This window comes from Thalassophryne amazonica, chromosome 9 (genome assembly GCF_902500255.1).
Source record: "Thalassophryne amazonica chromosome 9, fThaAma1.1, whole genome shotgun sequence".
NCBI lineage: Eukaryota > Metazoa > Chordata > Actinopteri > Batrachoidiformes > Batrachoididae > Thalassophryne > Thalassophryne amazonica.
Window position 1 is genome coordinate 90,038,044 of NC_047111.1, and position 15,197 is coordinate 90,053,240.

The 15,197-nt window shown below is 39.5% G+C and overlaps 1 protein-coding gene across 1 annotated transcript in view; it reads left to right on the top strand.

The window, feature by feature from the left end:
- The window catches only part of LOC117517636 (oligophrenin-1-like), a 205,872-nt gene that overhangs the window by 124,096 nt on the left and 66,579 nt on the right, over nucleotides 1–15,197 (top strand). The window contains exons 17-18 of the mRNA XM_034178746.1: nucleotides 11,023–11,128; nucleotides 11,311–11,470. Of these exons, the coding sequence (XP_034034637.1) occupies nucleotides 11,023–11,128; nucleotides 11,311–11,470 (266 nt within the window). The remainder of the gene's footprint in view (nucleotides 1–11,022; nucleotides 11,129–11,310; nucleotides 11,471–15,197) is intronic.

Below are 15,197 nucleotides of genomic sequence, written 5' to 3' on the forward strand. Positions count from 1 at the left end.
TTGGATGAAGTAACTAATGAAAATAACGAAATGAAACTTATTCCCCACTGCTGGGTAGTCCATCAGAGTAAATGTAAATGTTATTAAGAAATGATCAGACAGAAGGGAGGTTTCAGGGAATACTGTTAAGTCTTCAATTTCCATACCATAAGTCAGAACAAGATCTAAGATATGATTAAAGTGGTGGGTGGACTCATTTACATTTTGAGCAAAGCCAATTGAGTCTAATAATAGATTAAATGCAGTGTTGAGGCTGTCATTCTCAGCATCTGTGTGGATGTTAAAATCGCCCACTGTAATTATCTTATCTGAGCTAAGCACTAAGTCAGACAAAAGCTCTGAAAATTCACAGAGAAACTCACAGTAACGACCAGGTGGACGATAGATAATAACAAATAAAACTGGTTTTTGGGACTTCCAATTTGGATGCACAAGACTAAGAGTCAAGCTTTCAAATGAATTAAAGCTCTGTCTGGGTTTTTGATTAATTAATAAGCTGGAATGGAAGATTGCTGCTAATCCTCCGCCTCGGCCCGTGCTACGAGCATTCTGGCAGTTAGTGTGACTCGGGGGAGTTGACTCATTTAAACTAACATATTCATCCTGCTGTAACCAGATTTCTGTAAGGCAGAATAAATCAATATGTTGATCAATTATTATATCATTTACTAACAGGGACTTAGAAGAGAGAGACCTAATGTTTAATAGACCACATTTAACTGTTTTAGTCTGTGGTGCAGTTGAAGGTGCTATATTATTTTTTCTTTTTGAATTTTTATGCTTAAATAGATTTTTACTGGTTATTGGTGGTCTGGGAGCAGGCACCATCTCTACGGGGATGGGGTAATGAGGGGATGGCAGGGGGAGAGAAGCTGCAGAGAGGTGTGTAAGACTACAACTCTGCTTCCTGGTCCCAACCCTGGATAGTCACGGTTTGGAGAATTTAAGAAAATTGGCCAGATTTCTAGAAATGAGAGCTGCTCCATCCAAAGTGGGATGGATGCCGTCTCTCCTAACAAGACCAGGTTTTCCCCAGAAGCTTTGCCAATTATCTATGAAGCCCACCTCATTTTTTGGACACCACTCAGACAGCCAGCAATTCAAGGAGAACATGCGGCTAAACATGTCACTCCCGGTCCGATTGGGGAGGGGCTCAGAGAAAACTACAGAGTCCGACATTGTTTTTGCAAAGTTACACACCGATTCAATGTTAATTTTAGTGACCTCCAATTGGCGTAACCGGGTGTCATTACTGCCAACGTGAATTACAATCTTACCAAATTTACGCTTAGCCTTAGCCAGCAGTTTCAAATTTCCTTCAGTGTCGCCTGCTCTGGTCCCCGGAAGGCAATTGACTATGGTTGCTGGTGTCGCTAACTTCACATTTCTCAAAACAGAGTCGCCAATAACCAGAGTTTGATCCTCGGCAGGTGTGTCGTCGAGTGGGGAAAAACGGTTAGAAATGTGAACGGGTTGGCGGTGTACACGGGGCTTCTGTTTAGAACTACGCTTCCTCCTCACAGTCACCCAGTCGGCCTGCTTTCCCGGCTGCTTGGGATCTGCCAGAGGGAAACTAACGGCGGCTAAGCTACCTTGGTTCGCACCGACTACAGGGGCCTGGCTAGCTGTAGAATTTTCCACGGCGCAGAGCCGAGTCTCCAATTCGCCCAGCCTGGCCTCCAAAGCTACGAATAAGCTACACTTATTACAAGTACCATTACTGCTAAAGGAGGCCGAGGAATAACTAAACATTTCACACCCAGAGCAGAAAAGTGCAGGAGAGACAGGAGAAGCCGCCATGCTAAACCGGCTAAGAGCTAGTAGCTGCGCTAAGCTAGCGGATTCCTAAAAACACACAAAGTGAATAATGTGTAAATAATTTAGAGGTGATTCAGCAGAGGGAGTGCTTTAGTTAAGGCACGTGACGATTACACTGTGAAACAAATCGTTATCTAGTTAACTAGATCAATCTAACTGCACAGATTAAACAGCTAACAGATACAGCAAAACACCGCTGTGCTCCGGAACAGGAAGTGATACAATACCGCAGTGAGAGCCAACCACCAGTAGAGGCAAGCAAGAGCTGTGAATTATGTATAAAGTATGTATAAAGTAAGTATGTATAAAGATGAGCTGAGCACACCAATAAGCACAGTGTGCAACAGATTGCAGATGAAGTAAAAGTAAAGCCCTAGTCCCACCAAATAATGAACAGTGAATAATGAGCCATGCAGCATGTTTTTATTCTGTACAAGAGGAGGCATTCAACAATTGTGGGAGAATAGTGGCTCTGAGAGGCTCTTAGAGGCAGAATGTTCAGCTAATGAGGCTCATCTCTGAGCGTGGCGCTAATTTCAAGAAGCTCAAAATTTAGCAGCAACAGCGTGAAGCAGTTTGTGTACGAGGTACCATGAGGACAAACGATTTTAGAGGCATGTTTGTGTTGAGAATGAGGCTGTTAAATACCCATTGTCTGAGCAACTGGCAGCTACGAGGACAGGACAGGCTATTTTGGATAGGCTCAGCCCTCTTCTGCACTACAATTCCACCTGCTTTGAGCGCTGGATGCTGTATATAAAATAATTATTTTGTAGCAGATCAATCATTTTCTGTCAGAGCTTGGATGTTGAAAACACCTCTAATCGCTTCTGGAATCAGAGGACCCGTTTCATCTGGACTCTTTTTTTCCCCTCTCTCCTGCTCCATGAAGTGGAGAGCATATTTGTAACAGTTCAAAAGGTAAGTATTTGTAATGTTTTTATTGTAATAGTTTGGTAAAACAGTTCAACGTTCATTCCTTCTTTATAAGCTGCTGTAAAATGATGTCATTGATAGATTTAACATCCTGTTAATGGATCAGATGAGCTCCGCTGTGTGTGCACATTGACGCAATGAGTCGAGCTCAAGAAGAGCATTTACGCAAAACGTCAGCTCGCAAAAGAGTGATTTTTCAGTCAATAATGGATGAACACAAAGTTAAATGTTGGATCGCGGTGTCAAAATGACTGTTTTTAAAGCCGCGGAAGAAATAAAGCTAGAGAGAAGGAGTGCAGAAGCAACTATTCTGGAACGCAGATGGAGAGCACGCAAAAGAGCGATTTTGCAGACATTAACCGACGAACACAAAGTTAAAAGTTGGATCACAGTGTCAAAATGACTGTATAAGCCGCGGAAGAAATAAAGCCAATGAGAAAAGCTGCAGAGGTGACTGTCCAGGAACCTGTGGTTCAGTTCTAGCTGGTCTGGTGCATTTAATGACTCTGGAACACAGGTGAACAGCAGTCTGGTGCATGGCGCACATTGTCTGGACTGTATTGGAGCATTTATTTTTGGACTGCGTTTATAAAATGTGACAGCATCTTGAACTTTAAAGGGACGAAGTGTGGGAGGGCTGGACATTTGGACCAGACCCACTAAACGTGCACTTACATTGCGCTACATGGATCATATGTGGCTTGACGTGGATCAGCCATTTGAGGCTGGATGGGGCTCAAATTACAGGTTGGCCGTGGCTCACTCGAGGCTGATACCTGACACGTGAGGTACAGAGAAGTACATAGAGGCACCTTAGTAGCGGATATGTGACGGCTTAAAACTTGGTTCATTCTTCAAATAATCTCTGACACACTCATGCGTGGCTCATTATTCATGGTTTATTATTTGGTGGGACCGAGGCTTAACATGTCAGGGCCCTCACTGTGATGCAGGGCTGCTGAAGTTGGTGGGTTGAGCTAAGATGGTACTACTATGGGTCCCACGGCACTGCGTGGTGTATTTGAAGAATGTTACATTCACTATGTTGTTTCTTATTTTAATATTATTTTTATATTAGTGGACTGGAAAGGACCTAAAAAACAAACAAATATAAAGTAACTCCCTCTTGATTTGTATTTTTTTTAGTTTAATGTAGACATATAACATCAGTTGTTTATAGATATTATTGGGATGTTCTGAGCATTTAAATTTTCCATGTTGTCACCATTAGGGTTGATCGGAGCCACTTCTTGACAGATGTTGAAATCATTGTGAAAGATTATTTGCAGCAGTTTTTGGCCCACAACTTTACACCTATTTTAACCTCCTAAGTTCACCAAAAATGCTCCTTTATGTTGGCCCGAATAAGTGAGAAGTCAGATGTTTGATGTGTAGTATGACAACGTTCCTCAGCCAGCTGACAAATGGTGAGGTTGATGAGGATCGCTTATCAAAAACTCTGTTTCTGATTTATTTAAACATCACATCCACACATTACACAAAGGGCCCTGCAAAACCCCAAAGCACATCATCACCAACTACTAAAATGAGCATAAGACGTGTCCTCACACATTAAAGATGAGGAATTATATGGAAGAGAAACCATAAGTCAGGTTTTTATTTTCTACTGACTCTGCACTGTGCATGGTGATTACAGTGTGGTTAGATGGCAGAATCAGTTTGTGTTTAAAAAACATTTGCATGTGGGTGAGAGTGAATTAGTGCCCTGTCCACAATTCATTGTCAGACATATTGTTTTGTTTCTTTGGGGGAGCACTAATTTCAATGTAGAAAAAATACAGTGACATTAATAAATTAGTCTGAATTTGTTATGCACACATTAAGGCATTATTAAGGCTAACAGATGTTCCCATCTTCGCCTAGGTGAAGAGTAGCTGCCAAGCTTTAAGCATTTTTCATAAAAAAAAAAAAAAAAAAAAAAAGTTAAGCACAACGTTAAAAAGAGTGCGTCAACGCTGTGGTTTTAGGCTGTAAATAAACTACAGCACTCACAGAGTGCTCTAAACTCCAGCTATCAAACTTGTGCTGTGTCCTAATGGTGTTAACATATTATTGTACTTTTTGATTATTTAACTTTTAATTTTATTGTTTCCTGGTCTTGTGTGTGGATGTGTGAACAGAGCCACACCTGTAAAATTAATTTAGAGTCACCAACTCACATAACCTGCATTTCTTGGGAATTGGGAGGAAGCCGGAGCACCTGGAGAGAACCCATGGAAACACGCGGAAAACATGCAAACTTCACACAGAAAGGTCCAGTTTGGAAGCAAACCTGGGACCTTCTCACTGTGAGGCAACAGTGCTAACCACTAAGCCACCGTGCTGCCTTTTACTGTATAATTCAAAGATTATTTTAAATTTAAAATTTGTACCATCAGTTGTGTGTATTCTGTGGATAGAAAAAGGATTATACTAATGAAGCTTCACATTGTTGTAGGACTGTTATAGTATGTCTCTATGACAGTCCAGGAGTCTTCTAAGTATAATCCCATCTAAGATGACTGATGGATTTAAATGAAATTTGAATCAGCGGTATGAATGAGGGAAAAATAATTCTGGTCCATTGTAGTCAAGAGGAGATAATTGGAGTTTTTAACATAAGTCATATTTGTCAAATATGTTTAATAGACCTGCTGGGCTCTTCAGTACTAAAGATGACCATTTTATTAATTCAGTCATCACGAAAAAAAAAAAATCACTACCACTGAAATAGAATACATGCAAACAACTACTGTTGCAGAGCGGGGGTGTAATTTTTTTGACCTTGCTCACAGGCCTCTACTTGTAGAATGATCTCTCTGTGATTTGAGCAGTGAGTCTGTGAGGTGTTAGGTGTCTTGACATCTGCTTGAATATGGATAAACATTACTTTGGGGGTGGGGGGTGGGGTGGGGGGCTGGAGGGCTGGATACCAGGTGCAACAGAAGCGTCATTCATTGCTAATATTTAATTTTTTTTAGTAAAGTGAGGCTGCAGGTTCAGCCGTTGAACAGGCGATGTTAGAGCAGTCTAGAAGGCACTGAAGGGAATGTGTGTCCTGTTAGATTTTTCTGTCATACAGCATTGGCGTAAAATGGAGAAGTTAGTAAGTTTAATGCCATCAGCTTTTTTCTGTCAAAGACACTAAGAAAATAAACTTGCCAGAAGAAACTAATGCAGAAAGATATAGAATCACTACTACTGCAGCCTGTTTTCCATCAAGAAGTTGCATAAGTTCCCCAAGACAACAAGCAGCTTTAGTTTCCATGTAATGCCCTTCATTAAATTGATGTTGTTGTTTTTTTTCTTTACCTATTCCTGCATAACTTTTTTCTGGTAACTTTTTCTTAGTGTCTTTGCAACATTGTGTCGCTGCAACCCACTGCAGAATACAACATTATACACTGTTGTACTATTATCTACTCAGAGCAGGTTATATATGCTTCAGTATACCTGTTAGTAGGGTTATATGAAAGTTGTAAACAGACTTTTGTGAAACTTGGTTGTTGGTACTTTGAGTGGAAGAACCTATTAAATTGTGAGAATTGATATAAGAATTCACGAGTTTCCAGTTAAAACATTTATAATGGTTGTATAGTCATGACATTGGTATTGGCAGTATTGGATACAGCGAGAGGTCAGCTCATTGGAGTCAAAGATCAAAACATTTTCCTGAAAAAATGTTCAATTGGTGCAACTAGGAACTTGTGGTGCTTGTAGAATTTAATAGTAAAACCTGCTCTGTAGCCTAAGTGGTTCCTGTAATCTGAGGTGTGCTCTTTCTCATGTGCACTTTCTCTCTCTTTTTTGTTGCTGTTACCTTGACACTGCTTTAGTTTCTGACAAAGTCTTCCTTTAGAGCCGATGGAAATGTATCTTGCAAATGATTGATACAAACATTAGGGTCCCTTCACACATAACACGATTTATGTTGATTACCGCATGAAGGAGGAATTGCATGCCAATTGTGAAAAATCTGAGCAGTCTCCAACGCGTTGTACACCTGTTGCCACAACTATTTGCACACACCAGCGGCTGAAAGACAGAGTGTGCCCTGTGAGAGCCTATTCAAGCCCCTCGCAGCAGGTGTCGGCCACACGAACATCTAAACACGGCTCGTTTGGCACTTAGAACACATACCATGTTTTGACGGACACATGCGTCTGTGTGCTTACTGCCCTCACATAGAAATACATAAAAACATATATCGCTTTTGCGACGGGCTGGATAGTGTGCACAGCGCACACATTGACAGGCTGCTCCAGGTGATACGGACCGTCAGATCATAACACGCAGTAGGCGATCTGAATATCACGTCACCCACGTGAGCTCTGTTCCACATGACGAGGTGTCTGTCCTGCAGCGCGCCATCTACAAGACACGCGTGTTGCCCCGCACACACTGGGTTCAGCAGATGTGGATATAAGAGCGCCCTGCTTCTCATTCATGTAATTTCATGACTGTACGTCTGTGACCATGGGGCACCTACAGAGGAACAGATGGTTCATACTTGTATTGTCCGTTTGATAAGAGGGATTCAAAAAAATGCGGTGTTTTTTATGGTGTTGGTTTTCATTTTTCTTAAATACGTCCATCGGTTTGTTGGTTTTAGCCATTTTTCTGCACCTTTTACAGGCCAGTGATGGTAGCACAGTGGTAAAGTTTCTGTCTGGCCATTAGAGCATTTGAAATTGCGGGTTCAAATCCCATGGGTGCATGTAATTGTTTTTTTCACAGCAGCTGCGCGATGTGTTTACACATGCTCCAGCTGCTCGCATTGTGTTCCCATTGTGACGGTTTCGTGCATGAAACCGTAGCAGCGGGATTGTTCACGCCTGCCTGTTGGCTTGATGTTTTTGTGGTTCGCTTATATGAGCTGTTCCGCCGTGATTCTCCCTGATTTGTACTTATTCGTATTATGTGTGAAGGGGCCCTTAAGACCGTAGGACCAGTAGTTAATAATACAACCCCTGGCAAAAATTATGGAATCACCGGCCTCGGAGGATGTTCATTCAGTTGTTTAATTTTGTAGAAACAAAGCAGATCACAGACATGACACAAAACTAAAGTAATTTCAAATGGCAACTTTCTGGCTTTAAGAAACACTATAAGAAATCAAGAAAAAAAGATTGTGGCAGTCAGTAACGGTTACTTTTTTAGACCAAGCAGAGGAAAAAAAATATGGAATCACTCAATTCTGAGGAAAAAATTATGGAATCACCCTGTAAATTTTCATCCCCAAAACTAACACCTGCATCATATCAGATCTGCTCGTTAGTCTGCATTTAAAAAGGAGTGAACACACCTTGGAAAGCTGTTGCCACCAGTGGACTGACATGAATCATGGCTCCAACACGAGAGATGTCAATTGAAACAAAGGAGAGGATTATCAAACTCTTAAAAGAGAGTAAATCATCACGCAATGTTGCAAAAGATGTTGGTTGTTCACAGTCAGCTGTGTCTAAACTCTGGACCAAATACAAACAACATGGGAAGGTTGTTAAAGGCAAACATACTGGTAGACCAAGGAAGACATCAAAGCGTCAAGACAGAAAACTTAAAGCAATATGTCTCAAAAATTGAAAAATGTACAACAAAACAAATGAGGAACGAATGGGAGGAAACTGGAGTCAACGTCTGTGACCGAACTGTAAGATACCGCCTAAAGGAAATGGGATTTACATACAGAAAAGCTAAACGAAAGGCATCATTAACACCTAAACAGAAAAAAACAAGGTTACAATGGGCTAAGGAAAAGCAATTTGTGGACTGTGGATGACTGGATGAAAGTCATATTCAGTGATGAATCTCGAATCTGCATTGGGCAAGGTGATGATGCTGGAACTTTTGTTTGGTGCCTTTCCAATGAGATTTATAAAGATGACTGCCTGAAGAGAACATGTAAATTTCCACAGTCATTGATGATATGGGGCTGCATGTCAGGTAAAGGCACTGGGGAGATGGCTGTCATTACATCATCAATAAATGCACAAGTTTATGTTGATATTTTGGACAATTGAAAGGATGTTTGGGGATGATGAAATCATTTTTCAAGATGATAATGCATCTTACCATAGAGCAGAAACTGCAAAAACATTCCTTGCAAAAAGACACATAGGGTCAATGTCATGGCATAGGGTCATTGTCAATGAGCAGATCTGATTTGATGCAGGTGTTAATTTGGGGGATGAAAATTTACAGAGTGATTCCATAATTTTTTCCTCAGAATTGAGTGATTCCATAATTTTTTCCTCTGCTTGGTCTAAAAAAGTAACCGTTACTGACTGCCACAATCTTTTTTTCTTGATTTCTTATAGTGTTTCTTAAAGCCAGAAAGTTGCCATTTGAAATGACTTTAGTTTTTGTGTCATGTCTGTGATCTGCTTTTTTTTTCTACAAAATTAAACAACTGAATGAACATCCTCCGAGGCCGGTGATTCCATAATTTTTGCCAGGGGTTGTACAATGTCCATGGAAGAAATATACAGATGGAAGGGTTTGTTTCATTTTGTATTTCACTGAATAGATTTTCATAGTTTTAGCGATCTTATACCTTTAGGGTTTTGATTTTTGTTCCCATGTGACTCAAATTAATTGAACCTTTGATGTTTGCATTTTATCCCAAGTTGTTGAGTCCCCTGAAATATCACCCTGCAGTTTGGGAACCACTGCTCTAAACTCAGTGGTCTCTTTGATTGAGCACCTAAGTTCAGTTTTATTGTTGAACTGGTAACACTCTAGTGTTTAAACAGCTAAAAATTACATGAATGGGCACGTGGTTAGTGCATCCCAGCCAGCAGTTTGTGTTGATGATCCAAAAAACAAATAAACAAACAAAAAACTTTATATGTTTTCATTTTGTAACTCACAAAATTAGTAAGAGTAGGTAATGACTATGAACTGATTAATTCATGGTGAACTTTGTTGCATCAAATCAATCCCAAAAGCAGCTTTGTTTTGCCAACATAATAATTCATAGATGTGTCTGCCACCTGCTGGATGGCTCATAGCGATGGATGGATTGTGGAAAATTATGAACAGCTGTGGCATTTGTGTGCAGTTTGGCAGCCACTTATTGAAACAGTGACCAGTTAGTGTACTTGTTGGTGCGCTCTGACCGTTACATCAGCATGAGCTAATGAATTGTGCTAGCAACAACAGGGAGAAATAAAATGTCCAGCACATGGGCAGATATGGGGCTAAATATATGACAGAAGTGGAAATTAAAATCACAATTAAAGGATAGCTGGAACATGTGGCTGGGAGTGATCCCAAAACTTTTTGTCTGTGCTGCAAATTAGTTATCACTCATTTGAAACACTGCTTCAAAATGTTTTGAACATTGGTCTGGAGTTCACATGAAAAGGACATCATCACTTGTGCTGCCACCTGGTGAACACTGGCACCTGCTAGAGAGAGTTCATATTCCATAGTCAGCTCTGTACGTGTGCTGCTTATAGTACAAATATGAAAAAGAAATACTTAGAAAATGATAAACCATCAGGGGATAACTGATCTGAGAGGTACGAGGTAAATAGCAGATCAGCGGCTGCAGTATATATAAAAATGTTGTTCCTGATGAATACCTTTGAAGTCAATGTAAACTCACGCAAAGTGGCTCTGCTGTATCTGCTGAAACACACCGTCAGTCTGGATCATTAAAAAATAATCTGTTTCAGTCTGCTCAGTGTTAAGGAGTGCTTTCTCAGATCACACTAAAATGCATGACGCTAGGAAGGAATCAGAATTGGTGGACGCTGTTATAATTCATTCTCTTACCTTTGCATATGGCAGTGTTTTAGTGATACTCTGACGACAACGTTAACTAGAAGACAAATGGTTAAAAACTAATCCTGTCCTGAGTCCTGACTGAGGATTAATGAAGGACTAAATAGATGGCTCTTGAATTTGTTTATTCTGCAGTGAGCCAGTCAGGAGCTCGTAAAAATTGAGGGAAAGTCTGGTTAATGTAACAGACATCTCTTCTGTGATTAACTACCTCATGAAAGAAATGAACCCCTTTGAAATGGGATATAAGGAGGCGCAACTGCAGTCTGGCCTTAACCCCAATTTGACCCCCATTTATATGAATTATTTTCCTTGAAACATATTTTAGGAGTGTTTGACTATTAATGTATAAATTGTTTTTGTAATTTATAGGGAATTTTAGTGCTGAAGTGAATGTATTGTACAGATTGTATAAAACTAGATTTATGCTGTGCTAACTTCATCTGTTAGGTGACTTACTATTTTATTTTATTTTTACAGAGTCAGACAGTCTTGATTTTCGGCTGAGTGAAATCCACTCACTTACCTACAAACTACCAGAGAAGAATCGCGAGATGCTGGAGATGCTTATCAAACACTTGGTCAAGTAAGTCGATGATAAACTACTTTTTTTTTTTTTTTTTTTTTTTTTTTACTTTTTGTTATGTCTAACATTATTATTGTTGTGGCATTTCTCTTTCTGAAGTAAGATGACTTAATATTGATTATATCACTGAAAACACTGTTGAAGTTAGATTTTGTTTAACCCAAGTTTGTATTTGTTGACAGTGTTTGTGGTCACAGTAAAGAAAATCTAATGTGGCCTTCAAACATGGCGGTTATCTTTGGACCCACACTGATGAGAGCAAAGGAGGAAACTGTGGCCGCCATGTTGGATATTAAGTTCCAAAACATTGTTGTTGAGATTCTGATTGAGGACTACAAAAAGGTATGGTTTCACATGTCATAGCCCTTATCTAGTGTGAGACAAAACTTTAAGGCTCCATAAAAAATGTGTATCAGAGTTCTTATTTTGTGCCCATGCTTGAATTAAACTGCTAAAGTACATACAGTGCAGTCAGGGGTTTTGGCCAAGTGATTAGTGCACTTGGTTTCAGTGCGAAGTTCCTGGTTCACACCCCACCCCTGCCACATTTCTTCATGTAAGGTGAAGTTGCATTAGGAAGGGCACCCGGCGTAAAACTTGTGCCTGTTCAACATGCAGATCCACCTCGGATGTGCTCTGGAGACCCCGAGTGCAAATAAAGGACTTACTTTTGTTTTCATCAAGTTAACATAATTGGATTATCTACAAACAACGAGGAGCTGTTCAGTATCTAATATTATTAATAAATATGAAGAGGTGGTGGTGATGGTCTAGTGGTTAGGTGTTGGGCTTGAGGACCAGAAGATCCTGGGTTCAAATCCCCGCCTGACTGGAAAATCACTAAGGGGTCCTTGGGCACGGTCTTTAATCCCCTATTGCTCCCAGTGTGTAGTGAGCGCCTTGTATGGCAGCACCCTGACATCGGGGTGAATGTGAGGCATTATTGTAAAGCGCTTTGAGCGTCTGATGCGGATGGAAAAGCGCTATATAAATGCAGTCCATTACCATTTACCATGAAAAACATGTGACCACTTTGATGTAATTAAAATGCATCATTTCTGTTCAGGATTCTACAGTACTAAGGGTCGCCTATTATCAGTTTGGCCAAATATTGGCGCAGATATTCAGTATTTTTTACAGATATTGGCATTGGGCATTATAACAACCAATATGCCAGTTCATTTTTGCAGTGCTGAATGTACCGACACAGTGGTCGCAAACGTTCCGCCTTCACAAATACATGTTTTAAAAAGAGATCACCAGTACCAGCGACTTTAGCGTTCCATGATGCTAGAGCACTGTGCTCTGCAGCTCAGAGAGGAACTGCAGAGCACAGCCGAAAGTTCACTCATTTTCACATGAAAACAAAAGTTAATAGTTTTCCTGGAACTGTTGACAAACTGTTTACAAATGATCACATGATCATTTGTGTGAACAGTGGACTTTGGTGCTAAATGCTCATTAAAGCAGCAGAGCAACTTAATGATCATAAACTATCATCTTCAGCTCACAACCTAATGTTAGTGAAACAGGAAAGTGTGAAAAATTATGATTCAGAAAGTTTTTCATACAGGCTTTATCCTTATCCTTTATCAAAGAGCAGGTTTGACAGTCAAATCAGTTCAGGTTCAGCTCTTGTTCAAATGAGAAAATTATTAAAATTGTTAAAAAAAAAAAAAAACGGACAAAGTAATGCAATCCCACTGAAAAATGTTGAAAGAAAAAAAAAACAACAACTTGAGATTACAGAAAAACTGCCTGACACAACTCTGCCTCACTGGATTAAAGGTACTGTGTGTGGGTTTACATTTACACAGTGTTAAATCATCTGACACAGCTCTCTACCTGACTGGATTAAAGCTACCATGTCATTTTTAAAGAAGAGATCAAATGCTATGTCCATCAAATATTAATGTGTTTTAACCTTTTCAATGTTATTTATGATCTACAGACATATGAAATACGAATCATATTTAAGTTGAATTGCCTCACATTGTGTCTTTTACAGTAGATTACAAAGCATTACAAATCTTGAATTACTTGAATTTATTCTGCCCACTGATGTGTATGAAGAGCCTATCATATTGAGCCAATGGCCCCTGACCTAAGCCATACCAGTGTTTTAAAATATGAATCGCTGTTTTTTGGTTTGTAGCAAAGTCCCTCCCACAGCACCACTTCATTTGTTAAAGGCCTTTCACACAGAGCGCGCAAACATGGCATGCATCGGTCTAAAACCCATCATTTTCAATGAGAAGCATTGTGCAAACATGTTATTTTTTACCTCAAGATTAATTTCTGTTTGCTGTACAGTTTGATGTAAAAAAAAAAAAAAAAAAACTTTTTTACACTAGAAAACTTGATGTTCATCTGTAAATTAAAACCATAACTTGTCCGTTGCTGTTTCAGATGAGATAATTTCTTGATTAACATGATAATGAACCTTGACAAATAAAATAGCATGAAAAGTAATGTGTACATTTTTAAGTTTGGTAGAGTCATTCATTCATATCTGCATTTCATCCAGGAAAAAAGACACCAAAAACTGTAAATATTTATTATAAACACAACAGGAAATGATATAACAATGACAGACTGTGTCTGTTAATTATAATTTCTCAATGTGACATAAACCTCATGATATAATTTTTGAATTTTGTCATTTCAACATTTAATTGGGTCCTCATTGACTATGTGATAGCTTTTAATTTTGCAATCAGGACTGAGTAATTACTAAAATGTGAATATGAATATTCTAGTGATTGTGAATGCTTTGAAATTATTCAAAATAGGGACAGGGCTTCTACCTTTGGAAGTGTCTCATTGACTGAATTTTGACTTCATGGACATGTTTAATGAGTTAGTCATTTAATGTTAAATATAAAAGGAAACAGCTTTTTCAAATACTCAAATAGTTGCTGTTTAAAGAGCCTTTGTTTTATTAAGGACAGACTGGTCCTGACTGTCCTGGGTGTACCCGCCTCACGCCCTATGACTGCTGGGATAGGCTCCAGCCCCCCATGACCCTTGATTGGACTAAGCGGTTGAAGATATGTGTGTGTGTGTGTGTGTTTTATTAAGAAGCATAGCACCAGGTATGAGACGACAGGTAAGCTTGACCCTCAGGACATTTATCCAGATGAAGGTCTGCTCTGCAGCTTTGACCTTTTGGTGGAGTTTTTGAGACATTTTCCTCATATTTTGAAGAGCAGAGATGTTCTTATCTTCTGTCTGGACTTCAGGTTTTGGTGTTCAGCTCCATCACTGGAGGTTTTTGAAGTGCATCTGTATTTATAAGGTTCTCTGCACAGAAAATGTTGAATTGTTCCTGATAATGGGACAAGTGAAGAAATATCTTTCTTAAAATATTAAGAGACATAAAACAGAGCTGTACTATTTTCTTAAAGGTCTGATTACTCGAAAGTTAAAAAATTAAAATAAAAAGAACTGACGGTTGGATGAATATGAATAAGAATATAAAAAAAGAAACTACTGTTCTTGTAGTTACAGCACTAACAATTAAGAAAACCTATTGTGTAGATTTATTTGGTAAAAATAAAAATAGATCAATTTATAAATATATAACGTTCACTCAGTTTGAGTGATTGATTCTGCAGCTATAAAGCCGACGTTAGCTGATAAAACTTAAGTGTTCATTGGTGCACTAATGCCACATTTTATTTTCAGATTACTCTCACCTCAGACAAATTTGCAGAAGCTCTGTTGCTCCAACTGCGTGGGTGTGTGTGTATTCAAAAGTGAAGAATTTCAGATTAGGTATGTCTGCCTGATCACACAGGCTGGTGTGTGTCTCTCTCTCTTTGATCGGGTGTGTGGGTTTCTGGTGGGGCCAGCCACTTCAGCTCCACCTGGCCTCACTCTGAACAGTAGCTGAAAAAAAGCTCCTCCCAACAGGGTGATGCCCGTCATTCTTCTGCTTTTTAATACTAATGTTGTGGCGATTGTCACTGTTGTTCAGTGGACGCTCGAAAAGCCAGGTAGTGACTTTCCACCCCCTCTGCGCATTCAGATGCATTGTCGCTGAGTCCACTTTTGCAAAAAAAAAAAA